Source organism: Diceros bicornis, chromosome 28 (assembly GCF_020826845.1).
Source record: "Diceros bicornis minor isolate mBicDic1 chromosome 28, mDicBic1.mat.cur, whole genome shotgun sequence".
In the NCBI taxonomy this organism is placed as follows: Eukaryota; Metazoa; Chordata; class Mammalia; order Perissodactyla; family Rhinocerotidae; genus Diceros; species Diceros bicornis.
Genome location: NC_080767.1, coordinates 4,249,045 through 4,276,161, shown reverse-complemented (window position 1 = coordinate 4,276,161; position 27,117 = coordinate 4,249,045). Strand labels below are relative to the sequence as shown.

The 27,117-nt window shown below is 50.5% G+C and overlaps 1 protein-coding gene across 1 annotated transcript; it reads right to left on the bottom strand.

Annotated features, from left to right (window-relative positions):
* Positions 1 to 332: 332 nt before the first annotated feature.
* Positions 333 to 27,103, bottom strand: TMEM8B (transmembrane protein 8B). The gene is made up of 13 exons (XM_058523508.1): positions 26,547 to 27,103; positions 21,931 to 22,120; positions 21,345 to 21,552; positions 14,826 to 14,959; positions 14,228 to 14,496; positions 13,281 to 13,606; positions 10,232 to 10,325; positions 9,902 to 10,025; positions 9,687 to 9,829; positions 9,294 to 9,472; positions 1,775 to 1,921; positions 1,497 to 1,613; positions 333 to 1,256 (listed from the first exon to the last, which is right to left on the bottom strand). The coding sequence occupies exons 1-13, from the start codon at positions 27,076 to 27,078 to the stop codon at positions 921 to 923; spliced, it is 2,799 nt and encodes a 932-aa protein (XP_058379491.1). The 5' UTR covers positions 27,079 to 27,103; the 3' UTR covers positions 333 to 920.
* Between the last annotated feature and the right edge of the window lie 14 nt (positions 27,104 to 27,117).

Here is a 27,117-nt window from a genome sequence, read left to right as displayed (position 1 = left end):
GTGGAAAGAGAAGAAATTCTGGGTTGACAAAATATCATGTTCCTGGCACTCAGGCAAAATGGGGGCTCAAAACAGAAGTTACATTCCTGTGATATTTCTTGTACATCTGAGATTTGTACCTGCCAGTCCAATTTCCTGGGACCTCAGCTTCCTTTCCTGTTCCTTCCCAGGTCTCTCTCACTGATTTAAATCATCTCAGTGCACACACACACACTCACAACTCACCACCCCCGGCCATTGCAGCCTGCAGTGCTGGGCAAAAGTCTCAGACAGTAGCTCATTCCAGCTGGACTCCCATCACCCCTGCTGACTTCCTCAGGGTCCCTCCCCACACACACACCCTTGGCCCAGGAAAAAGGCAGCACAGAACCAGCAAATACTTCATTGGAGACACACGTGACTCCACCTGCATCAACTCAGGAAACGAGCCATCCCAGCCCCATCTGTCCTGCAATCCCCCCTCCCAGCACAGAACAGCCCAGATGCTGTGTCTGGAAAGGAAGCCTGAGGCCAGAGTTGCTGAGCTGCTGGGAAGATTGGAGACTCGGTTTCCTCAAGATGGACCCCATTTCCTCAGGAATAATGCCATGTTCCTGAAAGGGCTGTCTCCCTGGGAAGGAATCCATGTCCCCAGGAGGGCTCCACATCTCTGGGAAGGGGTCCACACAGAGGGGCTCTGCGGCTCTGCACAGGCTTCAGTCCTTAAGAAGGACTCCATGGATGCAGGAGGACCCCAGGACACAGGAGGTGTGCCAGGTCCCTGGAAGAGTTCATGTCCTTAAGAAAGACTCCATGTCATCAAGAAATACAACTTGTCTCCTGTCCCCAGAAAGGCTCCACACTCCCCGGAAGAACCCAGGAAAGGCTCTCTACCCACAGGAAGAGTTCATGTTCCCCAAGGACCAGGCCCAAAGCCTCCCTCAGCTGGCACAGATGCTGCTGACAGTGGCCCCTCCAGGGCCCACAAGGCCCAGCTCCTCCTGCTCATTGATGCACAGCTGGTAACCGCAGCCCCGGGCCCGGGCTCCTGACGGGACCCGGTGGTCGGTCTTGGCACGAGGGGGCAGCAAGAAGCCCACACTGCCAGCGATGAGCATATGCCAAATGCTGTGAATGTAGAAGTAGTTGTCTCGCGTCTCCACGAAAGCGTAGAGTAGGACGGCACTGCCAGCAATGAGGCTGCCCGGGCACAGGTAGAAAAGCCAGCGGCGCCATGTGGGCGGGTAGCAGTGCCGGCGGCGGACACTGCGCACTGTCTGTGGGGCAGAGAGGTGGGGCTCAGGGATGGCAGGCCTGGAGCCCAAGCCAGAGCTGGTCACGCTCAGGCTTCCCCTGAGCCTTGGTCGTGACCTGAAGCCACCTGCCGAGACTGGAGTGGACACCGTGAGCAGCTAAGTGATGATGACAGGGTCCAAGCCCACCTTAAATTGGGGACCAAGTACCCAGGGCCCTGCACCCAAGTCCTGCTGGGGCCCGCCAGCTCTCCTCACCCTTACCCAGGCTGTGGCCAAGATCCCCAGGGCGAAGAGACTGGGTCCAAGCAGGTTCCAGAGTCCATGACGGTCAAGCTGCAGAGCCATGGACAGCAGCATAGCCCCCAGCAAATACAGCACCTAGAGAAAGAGGACTCCAGGGGCTGGGCTGGAGACGGGGGACAGCACCCCAGGGGCTGGGCCAGGATGGCAAGAGACACTTGACAATGCCCCCAGGGAGAGGTCGGGAGTGGATTTCAAGACTTGGCTATGGTTGCCCCCAGGGCCCACTCTGGACTGACCTGCTTGACCACAGGCTGTAAACGAGCCATGGCAATGACAGTGACCCACACGGACATTAAGGAGCCCAGGAAATCACAGAACTGCAGTACATCGTAGTCCATGATGCAGAAAACCACAATGCCTGGCTGGTCACAGGCATGATAGAACTGGAGGAAGAAATGACAGGCATTGAGAGAACTTGGGGCGGAGGTCCAGGTCTACGAAACTGGGGAAAGAGGCCACAAGGGTGGTGTCCTGCTGCCAGAAAAGCAGAGTTCAGAGGTCATAGGCTGAGCAGAATTGGGAAATACCCGACTCCCCACTCCTGAAAAGAATGTGGTAGGGAGGCCTGGTCAGCTTTTTAAGCCCTATGTATCTGGCAGCCCTGACCCTCCTCCCCACCTTCCTAATCTTCCTGCTTCTGGAATGTGCTGTGGAGAGCATGGCGGTGAGGTGGGGAGGGGGCCAGATCTAAATCCTTCTTTGTCTCCTTATGCTCGCTGTGAGTCCCATCTATAATCCTCATCCCTGGCCCAAGCTCTGGGGCCAGACCCTAGCCTCTTGGCTAACTCAGACCTCAAGCTTCCCGTCATGCCCCAGTCTCCCCAGATAGTGCAGACTCTGAGTTGGGCTTCACCCTCAGGCTGTACACTAAATGGCCCTCTTCATCCCCTCCCACTCAACACCATGGGGTGCACAGTAAGACAAAGGTAGTCCTTAAGGCCATGGAGAAGAGCATGGCACTTCACACCAACAGGAAGAATATGGGGAAGGGACAGCATCCACCCCTCCTATACACTGTGGGGAACAGAGTAAAGAGTAGGGTATTGAGGACCTTCAAAGGCGGTGCAGGGGACACAAGTGGAATTGGACCAAGCTATGCTGGGCACTCCAATTAAGGAACCAAGGTCTGTCGTCAGCCTCCCTTGATCTGTGGTCCCAACCTCTGTGTCTGTCTGGACAGTGCTACCATGGCCTCTGGCACCCTGCATTCCCTTATTGTGGAAAGGGTTACCCAGGGATAACCTGAGCTCTCTTTGTCTTAGAACATTTGCTGTCACCTTTCTCTTAACTTCTATGTAGAATTTATGTGATTTGAGTTTTACTGACGCCAAATACCAAGAACACGTTTGGTTTTAAGAATACCTTTGGTGCAAAGATGACAGGAACATGTGTCTGCTGTGTCATGTGCCTTATGAGCCCACCCAAAGAAAAGACACCGGATAGGACCTCTGAGGACAAACAGCTCCAGCCCGAGAACAAACATCAGCGTGGCATGCTCACTCCTCCCATCTCCTGATATCATCAGGAAGAACGGGTTATTATGGTGATGGAAGCAGAGTTAAGAAGAAAATTAAAAAGCTATTATGGGAGAGAAAAGGTTTCTGATCTATATAAACTTGATCAAAATCTACTCATTGGAGCTGAGCTTGAGACATGCCAGCAGATTTTAGGGGATCAAAAACATTTCTTAAGATTCTGTGAATCAATTTGTTTGATCTCTGTCCCCTGCACATTACCCCAGGTCCTCAGGGAGCCATGGCTACTGAGGACACTTCTTGATAGGAGAAACAAGCTGGTGTAGTTGCCAGAGTTGCAGCGAAATACACCATGCTGAGCTGAACCTGGGCCAGGAAGGCTAAGTGCTGCAGCATCCCAAGGCGGCCTTTGAAGTGATTTCATCATTGACAGAAGGGACCCTTTAGGCAGTTCTTTCAGCCCAGGTCAGTTTCTTCATCATTCTATTAAAAGGCAACCCTAAGTCAGAGGGCTCTGAGCCCAAAAGAGAGGCGTCCTTACAGACCTCGGTGAGGCGGGTAACCGGGCCCTCCAGAGCCCCATCCTGGGTGTGGGCAGAGGGCAGGGATATCCAGTCACAGTGGAGGAAAGAGAGAGCTGAGCAACGTCACAAGTCATTCACTCACGGGCAGCAGTGGGGTCTCTAACTTCTGGGAAGAATGGGAATGGGAGAACCTGGGTTACTGTTTGAATGAGTTAGATCTAAGAACAAGAAAGTGGAGGCAAGGTCAGGAAGAAAAGTTCAGGAAAAAGGAGCATTATATCCCAAACTCCTATCACGTGACACTCTAACCTTAACCAAACAGCATCCTCCTTAGGAAAAAGCAGGTGGGAAACTGAAGCAGTTCTGGTGTGAAAACTGACAGAATCCAGCCCAGATGCAGAACTGCCACCAGTAGAAAGGGAAACAGACTCAAAAGCTCAGTCTCTAGAGACAAAGGATGAGAAAGAAATCGCTCATGTTCCTTTTGAACCGGCTGCAGATTTCATCCAGTCACTAGAATTGCAAAATTGATAACTTCAACAGACAAAGGGAATAGAGTGAACGATACAAGGGCAGGGAGAAGCTGGGAGTTTATAAAAAGAAAAAAAATGAAAAAGAAAACTTAGGGATATTAACTGGCATTGGGAAACCTTGGGTTTGATTCCTTCAAATTTTAAATTGCGAGTCTTAAACTTGTGTACCTATCTTCTTCCTTTTCCTTCACCTTGAAGGTGAAGAATGTTGTCCCTTGAGGAAGAAACTGTTTTGGAATCATCACATTTTAAGTGAGCATCCCAGGCTTTTGAAAGGGCTTATAAGTTTGGGGACACGGTTCCCTCTTATATATCATTGAGAAAATTAGTTCTTACTGGGAAACTTTGAGAGACTTTTCATGTGGGTCCACATCAGCATTAGAATTAATGTTTGGATATGGCTAAAAGATTTGCTTATTTTTCAATTTCTTTTATATGTGCTGATTAATTGGGAGTTAATTTGGTTCCTAAACAAATGAATATTTTGGTCTTTTTCTATTTTAGCTACAGGACATTGATTATTCTCTACCTCCAAGACCAGATATAAGTACTACAGCTCAATAAATTACCCAATACTGTTTTATGATTAGGACTTTATTTTAAAGAATTAATTTTACATTTCAGGCTTCACCAAGCACTTACTCCACATGCCTGGCTTTCAAGTACATAGAAGGAAATGCCCAAACATTTCTGGAAGAGGGACTTGTAATAAATCCTTCAATCTCAGAAAAGAGAAGTTATATATCAGCAGAAGAGCAAAGCTGAACCCCCTAATATTGAATACACATCTAACGGAATTATTAATTGAAGGCAGATTTTCTCCTAGGAATTTCTCTGCACTGAAAAAAGAGTGGAGAATAATGGAGAGACTGTCTCTGGAGTGGAGAGGTTTTGGGGGAAATCATCTCCCTAGTATTCTATGACTGATTATCCTCCAAGTGCACAAAAAGGTCAAAGAGATTGTTTAAGGTTGTAGAAAACCCATAGGGGTAGAGTCAAATTAAAGTTGCAGAGTGTGTTAAACAACATGATCTACCTTTCACCAGTCCTGATCAGGCTACTGTCACTGCTGAATGTCCAAAAATGCCATCAGCAAAGTCTATCACTGACTCCCTCATGGTGCACAATTCACTAGGGAAACCAGCCAACAACCTGTGGCAGCTTACTTCATTGAAACTCCTCAACCTGGAAAAGTCAGCATCTTGTCATCATATATTCTGGGTATATATCTGTCCCTTCTACCTGCAGTGCTTCAGACTGCTGTATTATTCATGGAGAAGAATCCATTATCCATTGCCATGGCACCCCATGCATCACCATCTCTAACTAGGAGACACAATTTATAGTAACTTAAGTAAAGCGAATTGTTCACCACCATAGAATTCACTGGTGCAACCATATTGCATCACCTAGAAGTAACTGGCTGAACAGAACACTGGAATGGCCTACTGAAGGCTGAATTATGAAGCTACCTGGGAGACTCTACTCTGAAAGTCTGGAATACTCTCCTATATGTTTGGCACACAGTATGTACTCAGCAAGTTTTAGAGATCTTATACCACGTATATTCATGGGAGACTATCCTCACACTAATAAACTTCCCCCATTAAAAAAAATATATATTGCAGCATTGTTGCTCCACTGAAAACTGTGGGCTAATATTTATTTATTTATTTATTTATTTATTTATTTATTTAGGAGATCAGCCCTGTGCTAACATCTGCCAATCCTCCTGTTTTTGCTGAGGAAGACCGGCCCTGGGATAACATCCGTGCCCATCTTCCTCCACTTTATATGGGATGGCGCCACAACATGGCTTGCCAAGCAGTGCGTCGGTGCGCGCCCGGGATCCGAACCGGTGAACCCTGGGCCGCCGCAGCGGAGCACACGCACTTAACCGCTTGTGCCACCAGGCCGGCCCCTGTGGGCTAATTTTTAGATTGGCATTCCTTTTGTCAATAGCAATAAAAAGAAGTGGTAGAAATAACACAGAAAGATTAGGGAATTTAAGATAAAGAATTTAGACTACAAACTGCCTTCTATTAATATAATTCTAATCTGATTTGACACCTTCCTCAGCTTTGGACATTTCTTTACTTATGAGATAACTTTGGAAAATTATCCTAAATTGTTTTTTTCTGTAGAATTTTATATTCTTTTAACAGAACTATATAGTTCATCTTAATTCTCCACAATGGCAGACACTACAGAATATGAAACTGGAAATGCAAATACATCCAATCCAGGCAAAGACTGGAATATCTGCACTCAGAATATAATGGAACTTACTGCTGTTCTCTTATTTTCTGCATCCATTTTCTCTTGAAAACAGCCATGGGATTTTGCCAAGGGCCACTGAGAGTAACTTGTGATGGTGTGAGGAACAGAGAGGTAATGAGAAGGTGGGCTTGCAGCTCGGGTGTCAGCAGTCAGCAAGGAAGGCTGCAGGGCCCAGGATGTCAGCTCCGTCTGGGTCTTTGGGACCCGACCATAAGGACTCCAGCAGCGCTGAGTCCTTGTACAGCGTCTTGACCTGTATGGGTTAGAGCTGCACAACTGCAATGTTCAATGTATTTTCCCTGATGATTTCTTATATTTTGGTTTGGTTATATTTTTTGATCTTTTAATTGGCTCTTCTTATCTTTTAAGAATTTGAGAACCACTAAACTGAGGTCATGAGTTTCTCTACATACTCCAGACTTCTGAGAAACTGAAGTCAGGTGAGAAATGTATCAGCGTACTCACCTCCCTGGCTGGCGCAAGGGGAGCAAGACAGCTCCGCGGACACGCGTAAGGGATCTGGAGTGAAGGGGAGCAAGTCTGGGGTCTGCCACTCACCTTACCCCTCAGGCAAAGTATCTAAACTTCTCTCATCTGCAAAAAGGGATGATGATAATGAAAGTACCTATCTGTTACTACAGAGCTATTGTGAGAATTCAGTTAGCAGTGTCTGACACACAGCACGCGTTTAGTAGATGTTATTTTGCTGTTATCATTATCTGAACTGAACTGTCCGGCATAGAAAATCAAGTGCTGGGTTTGTGGTCTATTTTTTTAACATATTTTACATTTTAAGTAACATATTTTACATTTTAAATATTTTATACATTTACATTTTACATTTTAAACTCCTGAAGAACAAAGCTACTGTCTGCTCCCATGCCCTGGATCGGAACCAATGCACTACTCCCAGGAGTAGACTGTCCTGGATTTGAAGACAGGGAAGAAGACTGTCATCTACTGTCATGGTACTGTGACCTGCAACAGGAGCACTGAGTCCTTAAATGAAGACTGCTTAAGAATGAAATAAGTCTAAACTAAGTAAAGAATGGGAAGCAGGGACAACAGGGAACCTGCTGGGGGAAACTGGATGACCAGTAGCTCTACATCTTGGCCCATGTGGAAAAGAACAGGAGTTAGAGCAGGACTTTAGGCAACACCTCAGAGCCAGTATCTTTTCCTTGATCTTTTGCTTTTTGCCTTATTTAAGAAAGTGGAAGCTCTGAATGTGGTGCCAGGCACTTTAGGCTCCTCCGGTGTTCCTATTTGGGGGGAAGGTCTTTTGTTTTCAGGCTGATATGCCATTGTATCCAGAAAATGAGGAGTCATCCGGGACTGAACCCTCTGGAGCCAATGCCCAGGATGCTGGTGCGGGAGAATGGATACGCCCTCCCACATGCTCCAGGCTCCTGATACACTTAGCTACTCTTCCTGACTGTGAATCACATGAGATCTGCATGCAGCCAAGAGTGGGCTGGTAGAACAGCTGTCGCTAGAGGATTTGGTGAGCAACAGCATAGAGGGCATCTGGCAATAAAAAAGAGAAAGAGTGTCTAATATAAAAATAGAATGAAGCACTGTCAAAGCAGGTCTAAAAAAGGGGGGCCCAGTCAAGCAAAACTGGGGTGTGCTCTTCTCACTCAGCTTAAAGGGCCCAAGTCTCCCTTTGCAGCATGGTTACAGCCTACTCTTCCTCATCTGTGGATGAACATCCAGGAGGACCCTGTGATATGACCCTCAGTTTCAGGACACTTGCCCCCCACTCTCTCCTAAATGATAAGTAGGATTTTTTTAATTTGGACATATGTTTGATCTATTAATGCTGGACAAAAGAAGGGCATGTATTGATTTTCATGATATCCTTGTTGCCAAGACATGAGGAAAGTCTGACTCCATCTAATTGGGGTTTTCCAGTGCTCATGGGCAGGCACTGTATGTCACAAGATGCCAAGTGCCCAGAGATGAGATGAAAAGACCCCTAGATGCAGCATCTCAGGGGAAGAAAAGTCTACATGGGAGTTAAGTCATATTAGCAGACTCTGTCCTCTCTTTCCTTATAATATCTGTCACGCTTGCTTGTAATATGAACTTTTCTTATTATGGAGGAGTGGGAAAACATAGGGAAGGGATTGTGGAGATTCTGTAATGGAAGGGGAGGGGTTCAAAACTATAATAATCTTCATCAAAAATACTCCTTTGAGCTGTGATTTTACATTACACTGCCATTTCCCATGATGCCTCAGGACATAGGTGAATATATAAAGCTTCTTTGGATTCTAAGAGCCAGACTATTCTATAAATTACCCAATTACAGAGATCCCCTCTGTATTCCAAAAATTTCCATGAGATATCAAGGAGGCCATGGCAACTGAAGAGGGAGAAACCTTTTCATACCATAAGAAAGAACATACCAAAGATGTAGAAATCCCCAGTATGATGGAGAACATAAGCATAGCATGGTCCTCACGTCGTGAGAGAAGGTGATGAAGGTGAAGACTCTCCGTGTAAAGATGTGGGTGAAAGTGTGCATTTCCTGCCCCCGTGCAGAGGCGAATACGGTGAAGGGGGAGACACAATGCCGTACTGTAGGGCAGTTTCTCAGCCAGTGTGTTGAGATCAAGTTCCCTTCAGCTCTTAGGTGGACATGCAGGGTGTGGGACAGCTGGAGACCCCACGATGTCTCCAGTGGCTGTCTGTTATCTTAAGTTGCAAACAGACTTGTTCATTTATCTCAATGTGCCTTATAAAAATTACTATTTTCTACGCATGCCACGATATGAAAAGGTTGGGACACACAGCTGTAGAATACACAGTGAGGAGGAGACATCCTCATATTACTAAGGTGTGGACATCCCCAAACCCATGTAAAACAGGATGGAAACGTAGACCCTCACCCACCAACACAGATAAGGACTCAGTGAAGACACTGATGCCACTGCATACCGTGGAGAAGAACATGGTGAAGGTGTAGACAGCAGCTTCTAGCACGTATCGGCTCCGAATGGCCAGGACCACAGGTGGCAAAAACATGAGGTTGCTCAGGCAGAGCAGTAGTGTGGACAGCAGCTGGAATCCGTAGGTGAGTGCATCGGCACTGTCGGTGCAGCCCCAGCCTCGCCACCCTGCGGGTTGGGAGGGCACAGCGTGGAAGACGACAGACGCAGCCATGGGTTCAGCAGACACTTCTGCTCGCGGCCTCTTGCCAAGCCCTACACCACTGCCAGTGGAGGGTGGCCTCACCCTGGCTGCGCCCTCCCATTCTCTCCAAACCCATCCTCAGTTCAGGCTGCCGCCCCCTCCCGACCGCCCTTGAACCCAGGAAGCCCAGCCGCTCACCGGCCTTGCACTCGCAGGCCGCGTACAGGTAGTTGTGCGTGCGCAGCAGCTTGCACTGGCCGTAGGGCCCGCAGTCGTCCACGCACGGCGACAGGAAGGTGCGCAGCCGCACCTCGGCCGTCGCGTTCAGGCACCGCACGAACCTGCGCACACACCACCGTCACCTGGGGCCCGGGCCGCCCCCTCCCCAGCCCGGCCCCGCCCCAGTTGCTCACCGAGGCCCCGCCCCGCACAGGGAGCGGAGAGTCAGGAACCAGGTCCCCGTCTGCGGGAAGGGCATCCGCAGCCTGGCCACTCTGGAGGTGGCACTGACCGAGAGGAGGAAGCCGGCCAGGGACTCTGAGGGGAGAAGGGAGAAGAGAGAGTTGGTGAGAGGGAGGAGGGGTCAGACCTAAGGAACCCTCACCCACCTGGAATCCAAAGAACCCTAAAGAACCCTCACCCCGCTTCCCCGACGCCCTAGCCCACCCTTCCTCCGTACCATCCGCCGCCACCCCCAGCCCCGCCTTCCGGCCTCCTCTCCTTCCGCCATCCCTCACCCCCACCTTTGGAACAGGTCACTGCTGCCTCCCCCAGGCTCAGGGGCACCTCGTGAGTCAGACATCCAAACACTGTCACGTTTTCCTGGCGCAGAGAGCTCTGGGGAGGGCAGGTATGAAGATGAGGCTGTCACACCCTCGGGGTCCTACCACGCCCCCAGTCATACACCTGTCAACGCCTCCCCCAGAATCCTTTCCAGCCCTCCCTGGACGCCTCACTCCTGCAGGTGCTCCCCACACCACAGCCTCTCTCTCCCCTCCATTCTTAAAACAAAGCTGGGAAACCTCCACAGCAGAGATCTTTCAAAGACTGAACAGAAGGCAAGGCCAGATCCTGAAACCTTTGGGCAGAACTGTTTCAATTCCATCCAGGTAAGAGAGATGGCCCTCTTTTTCAGGCCTGTCTAGCGTGTTGGGGGGAAGGGGAAGGGGCTGGTGCTGGATACAGGTGACTGCAGGTTTCCAATCATCTCCACATCTGCACCTGGCCGGCAGGCCGAGCGGGACGTGCACTTGCACTCTTCCTCAGGGTAGATGAGCCCAGATACTGAACGTGGTAACAGAACACCTGAGGGACTGAATGTAGCAACCTGGCCAGGCTGAAAAGAAACTGGATCTCCACAGGAGTAAATGTAAGGGGTTGTCTTCAGGAACAAAGGCAACAGGATGCCACAAACTCACCTCATTTAAGAAGGATTTGAGGCAGCTTATTAGATACATATAACAGGATAAAATAAACACATGGAGATTTAAAAATCAGGATAGGAAAATAAAGTCTGTCCTAGATGTGGGCCATGTATGTGATGCTGACTTCAAGCAACCAAAGCAAAGAAGGGAAGATGATGAGCTACCAGGTTTGTGAGTCCACAAGATGAGAGTGTATCAGTCTCAGGAGCAGCACAAGACCCAAATGGGTGGTTCTCCCATAAATCTTGTCAAAGAAGTGCTGTGTGCCATCCTGTCCTCAACCTCGAGGGTTGAGTTTGATACACTTGCTTGTAACTTCCCTCAATACAAGCCCAGGGTGATATGCCCAAGTGTTATTCAGTAAAAGTCATTCTAGGGGGGAGCCAAAGAAAAAAATGTCCTCTAGGTATGCAGTTCTCTGATCCAAATGTCCAGTTCTTGATCCAAGGGAAAAATCAAAATACTTGGAGGGAAAGATCAGAGTAGATGTGCCAATTTACCTTCCAGAAGAAATATAACAGGCTGTCTGAGGTGTGTGGCAAGGGTCATAGCGTGCAGGTGGGTGGATTGTAAGCAAATGCCCATGAGAGTAAATAGACAAGAATGCAAAGAGGGACTGGGTGAGGGGCTGCAGGGGGCTGGGCCTCTACTCTCAAGACCCTGCGAAAAAACAAGTATGGTTGGGGCTGGTCTCTGATACGGGCTCTATAGTTTCAAGGTCAAATCAAGACTTCACTGTCATTGCCCAAAGGCATGGCAATTAGCAAACACAAAATACATACAGCCTTACCCAGAACAGAGTCAGAGAGAATTTGAGTACGAAAATAAGGCAGGTCTTCGGGCTGAAGAATCAGCTCTGTCCTGACCAGCAGGACCACTAGAAAGTTCTGACCCGTGTCCCAAAAAATACCACATCAAGCCACAAACCAGGTCTCAGGTCAGCTGATAGGAAAATGGTCCCTGCCCTCAGAGCTGGGTGATCACAGAATTAAAAGGGAAAAAGACATACGTTACCTTGGATCAGTACCAACCTAAGATAGTCACTAATGGCCTGACACAGGGCTCTGCCCTCAGCCCACTCTTAGTTCAATGCTGAAAATAATGACTAACAGATACAGTAGGCTGGCTTTTCAAGTGTGTGAATTACACAAAGCAGAGAAGGCCTAAGACCAAAACCAGTATTAGGCAATGCCTCAAAGATGGACATAAATTCTTCCATTCAGGAGAAAAAGTTCACTGCAAAAATATGAGATGGGAATTGGCAGCAGTTCACATGAACCAGGCTCAGGGCACAGAAATGTGTATGCCCCTTGGTTACAACTAGATAAACACAGCAGTTAATGTGAAAAAGGACTGGGAGGACACATCGCTTTGTGTCTTCCTCTGTTTTCCAAAACTTTTACATGTGATCCTATTATTTTATAACAAAAAAGTAAATGTATAAAACTGTTTTCAAAATTCAAAAGAAGAAAGTACAAAAGAAGGAAAAGAAAAAGACCCGGAGATGTTAGTTCACCACAAGCCCTAAGTGACCCCACAGTGTGATGCAGCAGCTGAAAGAGGTAACTTGACCTCAGGCTGCACAAACGCCACCTGCCACCCTGGTCAGACCACCGTGGATCACTTCAGAGACACAATGACCGGAGGAGACGGGGCAGTAGGGGCGGCGGGGGTTGGCGAGGCCTAAGATGCTGAGGTGGTTCGGCTTTGGGGAGGTTGAGGGGCATCTGAAGGGCTGTTAAAATAGGATGGGGATGTAACAAATGCACCAGCCTACATGATGGTGACTAATAGGGGAAACTATACAGGAAAGAGGGAAGATGTGGGAACTCTCTGTACTTTCTACTCCATTTTTCTGTAAGCCTAAAACTTCCCTGAAAAATCAAGTCTATTAATTAAAAAAAAAAAAAGGACAGGAATAGATTTACTGGATATAGCTTCTGGGGCAAAACAAAGATCAGTGGGTAAAATTGCATGGAGGCAGATTTTGATGGAATGTCAGGACTGCCTTTAGCAATCAGAGCTGTCTAGACATGGATTGCATGGCCTCAAGAGGTGGTGAACTCCCCTCCCAGGAGATATGAAGGAAAGTGAATACCCACCATAGAAAGAGGCCCTTAGTAAGTGGGAGATTAGCCTACAAAACTGGGAAAACCTTGACCACTCTGAGTTGCCCTGGCTGACGTAGCCCATTCATGATGGAGTCAATGCTCAGGCTTATTGACCAGAACTGGGCTGAGACATGGTCCCTAATCATAAAGCTGGCCGAAAGCAACCCGGAGAGGCTTCTGAGAGGAGCTAAGGGCCCCCACACCCTGACACCTTCTCCTTCGAGTTCCCTGTGGGCAACCCCCGCTCTCCAGAGTACCGCATTGAGCTGGAGCTCCAGGCTGAGGACGCCTCCGCTGTCCAGCACTGGCAGCAGTCTCAGGGCAAACACGGCGGGCTGCTCGGGGGGCAGGGCCACGCTGGGGCCAAAGAAGATGTAGAAGTGAACGGAGAAGGTATCCAGCTCATTGCGCAGCGTCGGGCGCACTGGCCAGCAGTGCTCAGGTGGGGATGTGGCCCCAGGCCCCTCCACAGGGGCCCCAGGGGATGGCGGCTCTGGGGGCAGTGGCTGGTTGCCCAGCGACTGAGGCATGTTCATGGCAGCTCCGGGGACCAGGGTACGGGACAGGCTGGGCTGTGGGCACTCTGTGGGGCAGAGGAAATCAGAGCTGGGGCCTGCCACCCTTACAAGCCCTGCAGCCCCACCACAAACCAGATCTGAGCCAGACAGGATTTAGCAAAGGGTAGGGAGGGGTGAGAACTAGAATAAAATGTCCCTTGGGAATATGGGGCACCCAGGGTCACAGGATAAGGTCCAGGGATTTCCTGGTGGTCACAGATAATGGAATGTCACATTGGAGGGAATCAAGATCATCTCCTCCACCCCGAGGGCAGTGAAGACACTGTTGACACAGATGATGGGCCCTCTCACTGACTTGCATGGGCTTTTTGGCAAGGACAATATTCCAGACATCCTAGATGTGCCTGCCCACCCTAAAAAACTGAAAGAGACATTCAATCAAAGAGAGTAATGGGGCCCCTCAGCCCCAAACCAGGTGCAAAAAATGATGTGAATGCCTTCCAATGACTTGAAGCTCCAAGTTCGGGGGAGGGGGCAGGTGTCAGGGAACAGGAAGGAGCTTGGGTGGGGTCAGGGAGATTGTAGGCACATGGCAGAGGGCTCGTGAACAGCCACCATGCCTGCCTCTCCCCAGCCACACGTGTCAGCACAGGCTGGGAGACTGGGGCAGATGTGGGGCTTCTGACCTTGCAACCGCACACACAGCTGGAAGCGGATGGTCCTGCCAGGGACCTGGGATGGTGTCTCCACACGTACGTAGACCCAGTGCCCCCAGGGGGGCAGTACCAGCTCCAGCTGACATACCGAGGCACTGCCACAGGCCACAGTGCTTGAGTTGTGCAGCGGTGGGGCCTTGGGGCGTAGGCACAGTGTCAGGGGGCAGGCGGATGCCCCATGGCCCCCCACACACACCAGCTGCGCTGAAACCCTGTAAGTGAAGCTGGGCACAAAGACCCTGGGCAGAGGGGAAGTTGGGGGTAAGAAAAGACAGGGTACAGAGAGGTGAGAAGGACACCAGAATGAGGGAAACACTAGGAAGAAGGTGGCATGAAGGGGTAGGGGACACAGGAGAACAGGAGGCCTTTTCAGGTCCTCCCCTCTGGGCTAGGAGAGACGGAGGCAGGGGTCCAACCGGCCCCGGGGGCTCTGGGGGGCCCAGCAGTTCAGGCTGGCTGGACGGACAGCAGGAATGGGCAGGCAGGCAGAAAAGCCAAGAGAACCCTGTTCCCCGTTTGAGGCCAGGGAAGGAAGAGTGAAGGGCCAGCTGTGGGGGTATCGACTTACTTGTACAGGGCCGAGCGATTGTGGGGAGAGAGGGTTTGCTCTGAGGGACGGCCAGGCACCAGCACTGCAACGTCCAGCAAACGCCGGACGATCAGCTGTGGCTGAAGGAGGTACTGACACTCATCCTGGAGACCCTGAGAGAAAAGCGGGGGTGCAGGAGGGGAGAGAGCAAGGAAGCTCCTAAAGCAAGGCAAACAGAACCTGCTGAAGGGTCAGAGACAGACCTCCGGCCTCGCGCTCCCAGGGCTGTGACTGAGGCCTCTCTAAGCTCTGGGCCTTCCTGCCTGAGCCCCACCTCTGTCCTACCTGGGTCTGCAGGATCTACTATGACCCTCAGCAGTGGCTGAGGTTTGAAGACTCAAACCTGGGCCCTCCTGGCAATCAGGCCCTGCCCGCCCCTCCTCCAGTCTAGCCCCTCCACCTGAGCATTTCTAGACAGCCCCTCAAGGTAACTTCAAACTCCCCCATTCCCCTACTAAGCCCTCAGGAACTTAGAACACTGGCTCTCTTTTCAACTGGGGTTGGAAAGCTCCCTAAGGCCTCCAACACACCAATCTGAATCTTTAGTTTCCTATAAAGGAAAAGGCCCCACCCTGCCCCTCCCAAGTGCTTGTCTAGCCTCTGCTTTAAAGGTCCCTCTACCTCCAAGGCAACCTCCAGACTATAAGCAACTTGAGAACAGGAACCTTGTCTTATTTTTTTTTTTTTTTTTTTTGTTCCCCCAGACACAGACCCTAACCTAGACTGTACACCTCACAGATGAATGTTTGCTGAATAAACAAATCAATCCAGCTGGGGGCAGCTCTGATCTTTACGAAGCCAAAGCCTGTCTTCATTCTCCCCTCCCACTGGTCTGTCCTCAGAGGCCCCACAGATACATCTGCTCCTCTGCCTCAGGCTGGGTTTCTTCTGCTACTAGAGGAGAACAGCCACATCTCCCTCAGCTGCTCTTCTGGGGAAGATCCCTAACCCTTGGCTACTCACTTCACGCCACCCCCAGCGCACACAGCCTCATCACCCTTCAGTGAGCATAATCCTATCTGTTCTGGTTCCTCCTCTGCAGCATCTGCAGCCATCTAAGCCCTCCAATCCTAGCAGTTCAGGGAGGAGGGGGCTCCTGATTAGGCTTCTCTGATCTTCTGGACAAATGACCTCATGCTGGCCCAATAAACTAGAGGCCACTGTTCATTTATGTGGTTATTCTGACCAAGACATACCTCTAAACCTTGTTCTGGGACAAAAGTTCCAGGCTCTGACATCCCACTGAGTTCTATCCCATGGAACAAGCCAGCCGAGGCACTGACTTCCAGCAAAGCTCCACAAGGCTGGAAGGAGGCCTTGATGGATGCTAGGCTGGAAGACCTCATTACCCTCTGCCTGGAATTTTTCTGTGCCTTTTGCATCATTGCATCCCCAATGCCTAGCACACCACCTGGCAAATACTAGGTGCTAAAAAATATCTGTTGAGTTAAAGAATGGGTGTCAAAAAGAGGGTCCCTTGAGAGAGCTCCTAAACCCACCTAGTTGCTCAGAGACCTCCATCTCTGATATCCGAAGCAGATGTCCTTCACCTTTGGTGTCAAACCCTAAGGACCAGAAATACTATCACAAGCCATGTCATCAACCCCACTTCCTACAGCAGGAATCACCACCATAATAATCTCATGGCAAATGAGCCCCAAGGGTGGGGGCTCACGCTCAGGAGGTGGCGCATTTCCTTGCTGCACAGTCCCGGGGGAAGAAACATTTTGCTCTACATTTTGCTTACTGTTGACTTAATTGAAGGATCAGTAGACAAGACCTCAATGGTTAAGATGTGCTCCCTCCTTAAACTGTATAATGTGCACATCCAATACCCTCTCTTATTGTGGAGGGGAGCATTCAGTCAGTGGAGACCAGGGAAGGTGCAGAGATGCAGCAACCTTCACCCTGTAATGGGGCCAGAGAAAGGGCACCAGAAGTCAGGTCCTCAAGAGTTGCCAAGGCAGAAGTCAAGTGAGAGAGTCCAAACTGAGTCAACATCAGCAGTCATGGAAGGAGCAGGGCCACGGCAAGGAAACGAGAACCCAGGAGGGCCAGAAGGGAAACAGTCTGAAGGAAGCTGCAGTGGACGGCTTTAGATTGATTCCTAGACTTTCCTAGTATGGGTGGGCTGGGTTTCTTTAGAAAGGCCTGAGCAGGGTGGCCAGTGCCAGGCTCTGGATGGGGCTTGTAGACTACAGATGCCCAGAGACACCTGGCCTTGTCTGTGGGAATATCCCAGTACCCAGCACAGCCCCTGGCCCACAGTCAGTCAGCACCAGTGAACCCAAAGTAAAGAAGTGCTGCACAGACTGCAGGGGCAGGAGTGGGAGCAGGGAGATGACGCAGGAGGTTGCTGTGGTGGCCCAGGAGAAGGCTGAGGGAAGGCGTGCTACGAATGGAAACAGAGGAGATGCATTCAGGGCGTGCTTTAGAAGTAGAGTCAACAAGACCTTTTCTTTATGGATTGACTATAGAGAAATAAGGGAAAAAGAAGAATCAAGTACAACACCTAAATATGAGGCTTGGGCAACTGGTGAACGGCAGTGCCGTTTACTAAGAAAAAGAAGAGAAGAAAAAGAAGAGGCTTGGACTGGGAGAAGTGAAATGAGAATCGAAGAGATTTTTACTTTGGGCTTTGTTTTGATTTGTACATGCTAAGTTTGAGACATTTTTTAGACATCCAATTGTCCAATTGGAGATGTCAAGTGAGCAGTTATATATATATAAAGTCTGAGATTCAAAGAAATTAGGACTCGCTGAATACACTTGGAAGACATTAACTTATAGGTGGTATTTAAAACTATTGTGCTGGAGACACCTAGCAAGAGAATAGGGAAATAAAAAAGGAGTTGTCCCAGGACTGAGCACTGGGGCACCGCAACATGTATGGATCAAGCAGAGGAGAAGCCAGGAAAGGAGAGAGAGAAGGAGCGAGCAGTGGGCAGGAGGAAAACCGGGACAGTTCCGTGAAGTCACCAAGGCCAAGAGGAGCAAGTGTTTCAAAAGGAAAGAGTAATATAAGGAACTAGTTAACAGTTAGTTACCAGTTAACTCTGGAGGGAGGAAGTGGGGACTGCAAGGAGAAGAAGGGAAGAGGAAGATTTACTTGTCACTGTCTGCCTTTTGCACCTTTCGAATGTAGTACCAGGTGCATATATTACCTATTCAAAACAAATAAAATTTAGAAGGAGGAAGAAGAGCAGAGGAGCACTGTTAGCAGATTTTAACCTCTTCTGTTGAGATACTGAGCCATGCTCAGTCCTAGTTGGTGGATTCAACCGAATCTTCTCTTCTGTACAATCTGCTTCTTTGCTTTCCTTATGTTGTTTTCATTATTTTACCTGCTTTCATTTACTTTCAAATCTTGGAGCTGGGAAGAGGAAACATTCGAGGAGAACTGTGTCCCCAGACATTTGGAGAACTTTCCCCTAATGAGCCATTTGGGTGCCAGATGTCACCCACAACCCAAAGGCCAGCCCCTCAGGGCAGACTGGCAGTGGGTACTACAAGATGAATACATGCTCCAAGACAGGAAAGGCAAGCAGATGGAAGGCATGGGTCAAGGCAGAAAGGTTGACAGGAAGAAAGGGAAAAGAAAAGGAGAAGTGAGATCAGTTCTGGACAATATGAGTTTGAGAAGATTGCAGAAGGGCAACAAAAATGTGCCATGCTCCCACATGTGCCCAGGCTCTGTGCTGGGGGCTAGGAATACGGCAGAGAACAAGATAGACATGGGCCAGCAGAAGCGTGGGCCAGAGCTCAGGAGAGCAGCCTGGACCAGATAAGTCACTTCTCTTTTACAGCCTCTTAAGGCTACCACTCTCAGGATAAAGTTCAAACTTCTAGGCCCTTCATGATCTGGTCTCTGCTCACCCCTCAGCTCCTTCACCCACCACACCAACCACCCCATACTGAATCTCAGTTCTCCCTTCTAAGCTGTAGCCCAGACTGCTCCCACCACTTGGAATGCCTTTCCTTGCCTTCTCAACATCAGGCCTCACTTCCTACCAGTTTCCTAAAGCCAACTCTATCATACTACCAAGCTGAGTTAGCCATCTCTCATTTGTCCTCTCAAAACATCTCCTGCATCTCACTAATATACATCTTATTTATCGGTGTCCCTAGCACCCAACCCAAGGCCTGGGACAAAGCGGGTGCTCAAGGACTACGGTTTAGAGGGAGGTCTGAGTTCATTCCCAAAGCTGAGGAGGGCCCTGGAAACAGCTCTGCCTTCTTATCCCTGGGACTCTTTCAGTCTCCATCCAAGGATATCCCTGAACCCACGTAAGTGTGTTGGCCAAGCCTCATAGGAAGTCAGGACCATGGTGTAAGGAGAAAGCAAGTCGAGAAGATGGAGCCCTGGAGGAAGGCTCTGGACAATCCACCCACAGGCTTGAGTCTAGGGAATTAACTAGAGAACTTAAGAATCCTTAGAGGGGCCAGCCCTGTGGTGTAGCGGTTAAGTGCGCGCGCTCTGCTGCTGGCAGTCCGGGTTCGGATCCCAGGTATGCACCAATGCTCCGCTTGTCAGGCCATGCTGTGGCGGCATCCCATATAAAGTGGAGGAAGATGGGCACAGATGTTAGCCCAGGGCCAGTCTTCCTCAGCAAAAAAAAGAGGAGGATTGGCATGAATGTTAGCTCAGGGCTGATCTTCCTCACAAAAAAAAGAAAGAAAGAAAAGAATCCTTAGAGGCACATATAAGATTCCAAAAGGTAATCAAATTCTTAGAGGGACACAGAGATGACCCTTGCCCCCCCAGCCTCTAGAATAGGCCTGACTGAAGAGCACGTCTCTCATAGAGTCCAGGTCTGCTGCCATTCATGGGCAAGGTGTAGCTGTGCACTCTTCTCTCTAGTCTTGCCACACCCCAGGAGATCTGCTGGCTGGGGCTCCAGCTTGCAATACCAGGTCCCACTTGCTATATCTAGATGCAAATGGGTATGTCAAGCCTGGTTCTGACCTCTCCTAACCACGCTTCGGCTCCCATAATCCTAGCCCACGCCTAGGCCCCAGGTTCCTCCTGCTCTCCCAGAAACGTTTTTAGATAACTAGAGCAGGGCTTCAGAGGGATTTTCCCTATCAGTTCTCACAAAGAGAGTCAAGGATCAGAGTTAGGATGAGGAACGAGCACCTTGGGATTTGGTCAATGACCTAAGACATTCCTCCAAACAGAATAACTCTTAGTTCTGATGGAAGTCAAGACCTACCTAGAACCCAGAGCCATTTCCAGGCAAGCTCCCATCCAGAGGACTCCAGGCCTTGACAGGAAGTTCTCTTGTACATCACTCTCAGGAAAAACAGGCCTATCACTGAGGACTTGAGACACCATCTCAAACCTAGTTCCCATCTCTGACAACAGTGGTGCCAGTTCACTTGGCCCTGTGCGATTCTCAGCTCATTCAAAAGCATCCTCACACCTTCTCTGAATGCTGAGTTACCGCAGGAGGAAGAGAGCTGAGTCACGGAGCCCCCGTCCTCAAGAAACTCAGCCTGGAGAAATATATCCCAGTCACATCTTCACCTGATTTGGAATTTCTGCCCCTCTCAATTCTCAATGGTCCGCCAGCTCTCATGTTCTTCAGTATTCTGTTCTTTAAATTCTCTCTGCTCATGCTCAGTCCTTCACCCTTACCACTGGCCCCACACACATGGCCATCCCACTCTGACAATGGCCAGCTCATTACACCCTCCCTTCCCACCAACGGACAAGAGTAAGAAACCTAAGATCCTCTGACTACAAGGAGGAAGTCTGGCCTGCCCAACACCTGGGAGTGGCAGGAGAACTTTGTGGCATTTCCTTCCCCTCCAAAGAAGAATGGAGAAGCATCCTGACCGTTGAACTGACACTTCAGACTTTAACAATCTCTGCTCTATGAAATCAGTGCTGATATCTGGAGGCAAGTGAGGCAACGGTCAGGATGGACACCAACTGCCCAAAGCCTCCTTTTAACAGTAAAGGGCTTCCCTGCTCCAGAGTGTTCTCATATGGTCTTCCATAGGGTGTGGGGAGCTGAAATTACAATAGAAAGGAATGTATTCTCCCAAATGGACTAACGATTGGGCTGCCGCCTATGAGAGTCTGCAGGGCTGTCACCAATCAAGATGTAGAACAAGACTAGTCCTGGGTTTGTGCAGCAGCATTTGACCAGTCCCTGGCTGGCTTCTGATCACATTGATTAACCCTTGCACCTTCCAATAGGAAGGGACACCACTCCACAGTGCTGGGGCCTCTGACTGATTCCAGACCCTGGACTTGCCCTTCAACTTACCTGGACCCACCACGTCCTCCTAAGGCTCCCAAATTACATCCTTCAGATCATGGCCTCTGGCCCACCAGGTGACCTGCTGGCCTCTAGCTATGCCCCACCCCAGTCACCCTCATGCTGTTGCCCACCCTGGCACAAGGCTGGTGTGCCAGGTAGCCTGTGGCGGAATTAAGCAGAGATAGAGAAGCAGCTCTGGCCCCTCCTGCCCTGGGCAGCATCAACCCACCTTGACAGAGATGTGGCCATGGGCCTGGGGAAGGTGGGCAGCCAAGAACCAGTCCCCAGGTAAGGGGCTGCTGACGTTAAAGATGCCCGAGGTACGGTTGGGCAGCGTCCAGCTGAGGGTCAGTGAGAAAACCCCAGGCACAGCCGTGTCCCCTGGGAAGTGTGTGTGCAGGGGATTGATGACAGGGGGTGCCCCGGACCGGAAATACCTGGGGGACCAGAAAAAGGAGAGGAAGAAGGCAGGCAATGGGGTAGGAGATGGGAAATGGGGAAAAGAAAGGAGAACTGTCACTCATCGCCAATAAAACAAGCGAATTCCCTACACTGACACATACAACAAAGCAGTTCCAGGTTAGGGTCAGGATACGCAGAGTAAAAGGTCAGCTCAGGCACTCACACAGTCCAACAGTAGTCAGGAAGGAGTCGGAGACAGAAGTCTTGGCCCTCACTCAGTCAGTCACACTTCAATCTGGACAGGAGTCAGGGGTCAGAGTCAGGAGGTCAGTTTAGATACTGAAAGGCACACTTTAGTTTGGAAAGCAGTCTGGGTTGGAAGTGGGGGTCAGGAGGTTAACTCAGACACTCACACAGTCACACTTTGGTCTGGGCAGTGGTCCCCAAAGGTCCCCCCCTGCTCCTTGAAGATGATGAGGTTCCAAACAGCCAGGAATGTGTCCTCAGGAACGTGGAAGTGGAAGAGCTCAGCGCTGGCAAAGGAGCGGAAGGGGCTCAGCTTGCGGGGTGAGCAGGTGGAGTAGTCAGTCAGGAAGAGGCCTCCTGGGGAGCAGGGTGGGACAGAGGGCATTTCCATTACGCAGCAGGCACGCCAGACTTCCTCACCAGTAGCATCAACTCAACCAACGTTCTCCTCCAAGCCAGGAACTAGGTCTCATGCTGTCCTAGCCATCATCTGCTTTAAGCCTTACAATGACCTTGAGAAAAATGACCTGTTATTACAGATAAGGAAACTGAGGCTCAAACCTAGACCAAACTGAGAAGTCAAACCTAGATCCGTCTAAATTGAAAACCAGGACCCTTTACATGCCTGCCCCTCACTTAATAGCCATTGTTTTCCTCTTACCAAGCCTAACAAAACAGAGGTGTGGATGGCATGCCTGCGTGTGTGTGTGTGAGTGTTGGCATGGGCTCTCCGGCCACTGAGCAGGCTGGAACTCCCCTGTGGGGCTCGGGAGTCAGTGTGGAACTGTGTAACCTCCTTGTTTCCTTTCTTCCCCTTTCATTCCCCTTGGTCAGGAGCAGTAAAAACCCTCAGAAGCTTCACAAGAGCTGTCTGTATACTGGCTCAGGGCAAGAGGGGAGGGAAAGTATGGTGAGGCTGTAAGGGGCCTGCTTGGGTGGCAGAGGCAAGGACAGGAGCTGGCAGGCCACCATGAGAGCCCCCAGGAGAGGAGGAAAGCAGAGTCATCAGGCCCTCTATGATTCAGAATAAGCAGCCATAGGGCACTTCCCCAGAGGGAGGCCCGGTGAGGCAGTCAATTGGTGACCCAGTGGAATCTCAAACCACTTGGGAATATTCGTATTCAGAGCAGTTGGGGTCGGGGGATCAATAACTGAAATGCCAAAGTGCCAAAATACCTGCTCATGGCTGTTAGAAGCAGAGCCACAGGGAGCAGGAAGTCTGGTGTCAGCAGCTAGCCAGGCAAACACATGGGCACCTCACGGTGAGAATAACCCCATCACTCAACTCAATGGAAGAGAGTCCCAAATGGCAGTCAAAGTTGACTGGGGAATCTGACTGCTCTGGAGACTTAAGACCAGCCCAGAGAAGCCCAGAAGGATGCCCCCAAGATAGGTGAGAAGGTTGGGAACTCAAGCAACTTCAGGACAGAGTGTGGGTGGGGGAGGCTGGAGGGGAGTTTTCAGCCAAGTAGGAAATATCCACAGGGCTTACCTAGTCTGACCACCTCCTCCCTGGAAATGGGAGATTACACTCCAAAAATGAGGTATTTGAAATAACAGAAAGAGGCATCGAGGAACAGGAGGCTCCTGGAAGAGGGAACACAGGTTAATGTTGGCCCCACTGAACTACAGCAGCCTCAAGAGTCACCCTGCAGAGAGCTGCCCTAAATAGGTGGAGGCCACTGGCCCTAGAATGGCCTGTGCTCATCTTCAAATGCCATGGTTGCACCCAAGGACTACGCCCAGTTCAGACCACAGGATCAATCTCAACTGTCAGCAAGGAAGACCTGCCACCCTGCAAGCTGGGCAACTGCCCAGGATCCAGAGAGGCTCGCAGAACAGCATTCAGAGACCAGTGGCAATGTATCCAAGACGGATGAAGGGAAATGAACCAACTGATGGGAAGGACAGGTTTCCTAGGAGCCCTGGCTGTGACAACTGGGAGGCAGAAAGCCAAGAGCTGAATACCCTGGATACTATTACTACGAGAAAGCAGAGCTCTGGAGCACCCTCTGCTGGGGTTAAAGGAGGGCTTCTCCTCCCCAGGTACCAGGGATGAGTCATTGGATGGGCCATTGCTACTGTTAGGCAGAAATGTTGGCCAGGCCCCCAGGGGAGACCCTCAGAAAGCTGGTGGTGAAAAGCAGCTAACACCTTTGGGAAACAATGGATAGACAAGCACAAAGAGCCCTATGATTCAAAGGAACATGCCATGGCCTGGAGAATTGGGGAACTAGTTAAGCCACCCCAAAAGTGGCCAGGGGCTACAGAGGTTACAGAATAGGCTGGTGGGAAAACGGAGTGCGCAGCAGCTGGATGTGGTGGGAGAAACATAGAAGTTCCAAGGGCAGATCCTTGAGAACACATCCATAGCCCCATTCACTCCAAGCTTTGGTTTGGGGTTTCACCAGGGCCTGCAGAGCTGTATCCCAGAGGAAGCATCAGTAAGGCCCTAGCCAAGCTCAGATGAACCTATCCTGGATGCCCCAGTACCTCTAGATGAAGCTAAGGGTGATTCTCCACCACTACCTCACACACACACACACCCCCACACACACACATACACACAGGCTGATGCTGGCCCTGCTAGTGATAGCATTAAGTAGAATGAAAGGTCATTTCCTGGAATGGCAAAGCATGCCTGGGTTATGCCACTGCCATCAGCTGAGCCCAAGGATGGGCTCAAGGCCCAAGGATTCAGGTAGGACCAGGAGACCCAGGAGGTACCTTCCATCCCTGAAATGAGATTGAAACCAACAATAAGCATTTATTGAGACCGACTGTGCTATGACGGTCCTGTGACACTGCCAGCCTCTCCTTGGGCAAAACCTATCACCATCACTAGGTCACAGAGTACCCCTGCAGGCCAGGTTGCAATTGCCAAGGCAGTGACTATGAAAAGCACTAAAGCAGCCTTGCCTGCATGCCACCCTACTTATTCAGTGCTCTTTTCCAACTCCATTACAATTCTCCCCAAAGCACCTGAACCTACTTCTGGACAATCATGTTTTAAACCACATCTTTCAGCTTTCTACAGCTCTGTGGCTGTGAGTAACCCTCCTCCCCTAGCCAGCTCATACTTGTTCAGTGGGCTCATGAACAAAGAAGCCATGATGGCAGGGATGGAATCTATGAATTGGGCTCAACAGTATGGACTCCCCCTCACCCAAACTGAAAAACTGACCTGGCTACTACCTCTGCTGAGCACCCAATTTGCCAGCAGCAGTAATCTACACTGAGTCCCTCTATGGCTCCTTCCTTCAAGGAGTCAAGCTGGGGGCACATGGATTACTTATATATGTTGTGGGAGGCAATCAACACTGCCTCCAACCAAGGAACTATCCACTTGGAAGGTGACACTTCAGTGATCTGTCTACAGGAGGAGCAGGAAGAGCTGAAGGGGAACATGTATGGGCCACAACGTGTACCCTCCCCCTCACACGATAACACAGGCACTCAGAAGACACACAGGCTCACATGCACCCCACACAACATACACGTGCCGACACTCACCAACACAGATGTATGTACACACACTGCACACACCCAGCATTCCCACAGATCTCTCAGGTACACACACAGACATGTAAGCGCCCAGGTACCAGTGAGCACACACACCGAGCTTGGACATCTCTGCAGGGGTGGTGACCTTTGGCATGCATTGATCTCCTCAAGCTTGTACACTAAACCAGGCCTCCTGAGCTCACTGAGACCAAGCCCCCATCCCCAGCTGCTCTGTTCATTCTTATTGCCAAAGATGCCCTCAGGCACATCTCCACCCTCTCTGAGTGACACACACCAGAGGTGGCTGGGGGTCAGGGCCATGAAGACCACAGTCATCTCCTTACAATGGGGCCATCTTTATGGCACATCTTCTACAGCCGGAACCCTCTCCTCACCCCACATTCCACCCATTAAGAAGTTGGGCCTCTCCCTCTGCTATCCTAATCACTTCCTCACTGGATGGTGGCCCTAGGCTGAGAAGTGGCATATGAGGAACATTTGTGGATGAAGCCCCCTTGTGGGCAGACAGGGGAGAGAACAGGTTGTGCTTTGAGCCTTTCCCCACTTGGGTTTGTGTGCATATTAGGCATATATTGCAGTGAAAAAAACCACTAGTATGGGAGAGGAACTAGGAAACTGCCATTTACAAGCTGTATGACCTCGGGCAAATTGCTTCCCTACTGAGCCTTAGTTTCCCCATCTGTAAAATGGCCTCTGAGTTTTAACCTTGCTCTAAAAGGGTCAGGAATTATTCCCAGGCAAATCAAGCTTATTTGGCACAAGATTCATTACAGGAAAAGGACATGTTACAATGGCAACTAACCCATGTCCATCTGCTACATGTTATTTTCAAAACTGCATTCTTAAGCCTGTTTTAATGCATGCCCAATATCTCAAAGGTTTCTCCTAGATCTTCCCACACTGGACTAGAGGTTCTCTGGTGTGGGACTGTGTCTCCCCCATCAAATTTCACAAGCAGGAGCAAGAGTTCCTTGGAAAAGCAAGAGTCAAAGTGGGGTCAGGATGTACACCAGGAAAGAAAAGCTTGGAGTCTCTGTCCTAGGGACTATTAGCCACCTGCTGAGCCTCAAGCCCACAGTCACTTTTCTTCTGACCCTCCCAACTCCTATCAGTTGTGTAAGACCTTCTCCTCCCTATTGCTCCCCACTTCTTCTCAGTGATCTAGTTGCCCAGGTCCTATGTCTCCTGAATCCCTCCAGTCCGCCCCTCCCTGCCAGAACCCCATCTCTGCCTCAGTCTTTCCTGCCTCTGCACTCACCAGCCCCTGGGCCAAGGACAGAGAACAGCAAAAGCAGCAACAGGGCTGGCGGCAGCTGGAGCCCAGACCTGAGTCGAGGCTGGGAGAGGGGCAGGGTATGAGAGAAAGGAGTGGGTAGTGGGAGAGACTTGGGTAAACACAGAGATGAGGGCAAAGGCTGAGATAATGGGTTGGGCTGGGCTGGACCCTGTGCCTTGAACAAGGGCAGGAGACGGGATGGAAGGAGGGGCTGTGATGGGGACTGGAGCAAGGGCAGGGGTTGGGCCCGGGGCTTACGAAAACACTGGGAATGGGTTTGGGATACCGGCTGTGCTGGGCTTTGTGACAGGAGGTGGAACAAGGACAGAGGCGGGGATGGGGGCCAGGCCAGGGACTGGGAGTGGAGGTGGGGCCTGGGTTGGGACGCGGGTCTGGGCATTCGCTGGGACGCAGGCCGGGACCGGGACCCATTTGGGAAGCGGGGCGAGGGCGGGGCCGGGGGCCAAGGCCTGGATCGGGATAGGACGAGGGGCCGGGACAAGGGCTGGGCCATGGCCCGGGGCGGGGGCGGGGCCGGACAGGCCAGCGCGGG

Excerpts from the sequence above, each read along its gene's own strand:
- TMEM8B (XM_058523508.1), bottom strand. The coding sequence starts at position 27,078 with ATGGCCCAGCCCTTGTCCCGGCCCCTCGTCCTATCCCGATCCAGGCCT. Across the intron at positions 22,121-26,546 it reads TGTCCTTGGCCCAGGGGCTG|GAGGCCTCTTCCTGACTGAC; the intron begins GTGAGTGCAGAG and ends CCTGCTCCCCAG. Across the intron at positions 14,497-14,825 it reads AATCGCTCGGCCCTGTACAA|GGTCTTTGTGCCCAGCTTCA; the intron begins GTAAGTCGATAC and ends CCCTCTGCCCAG.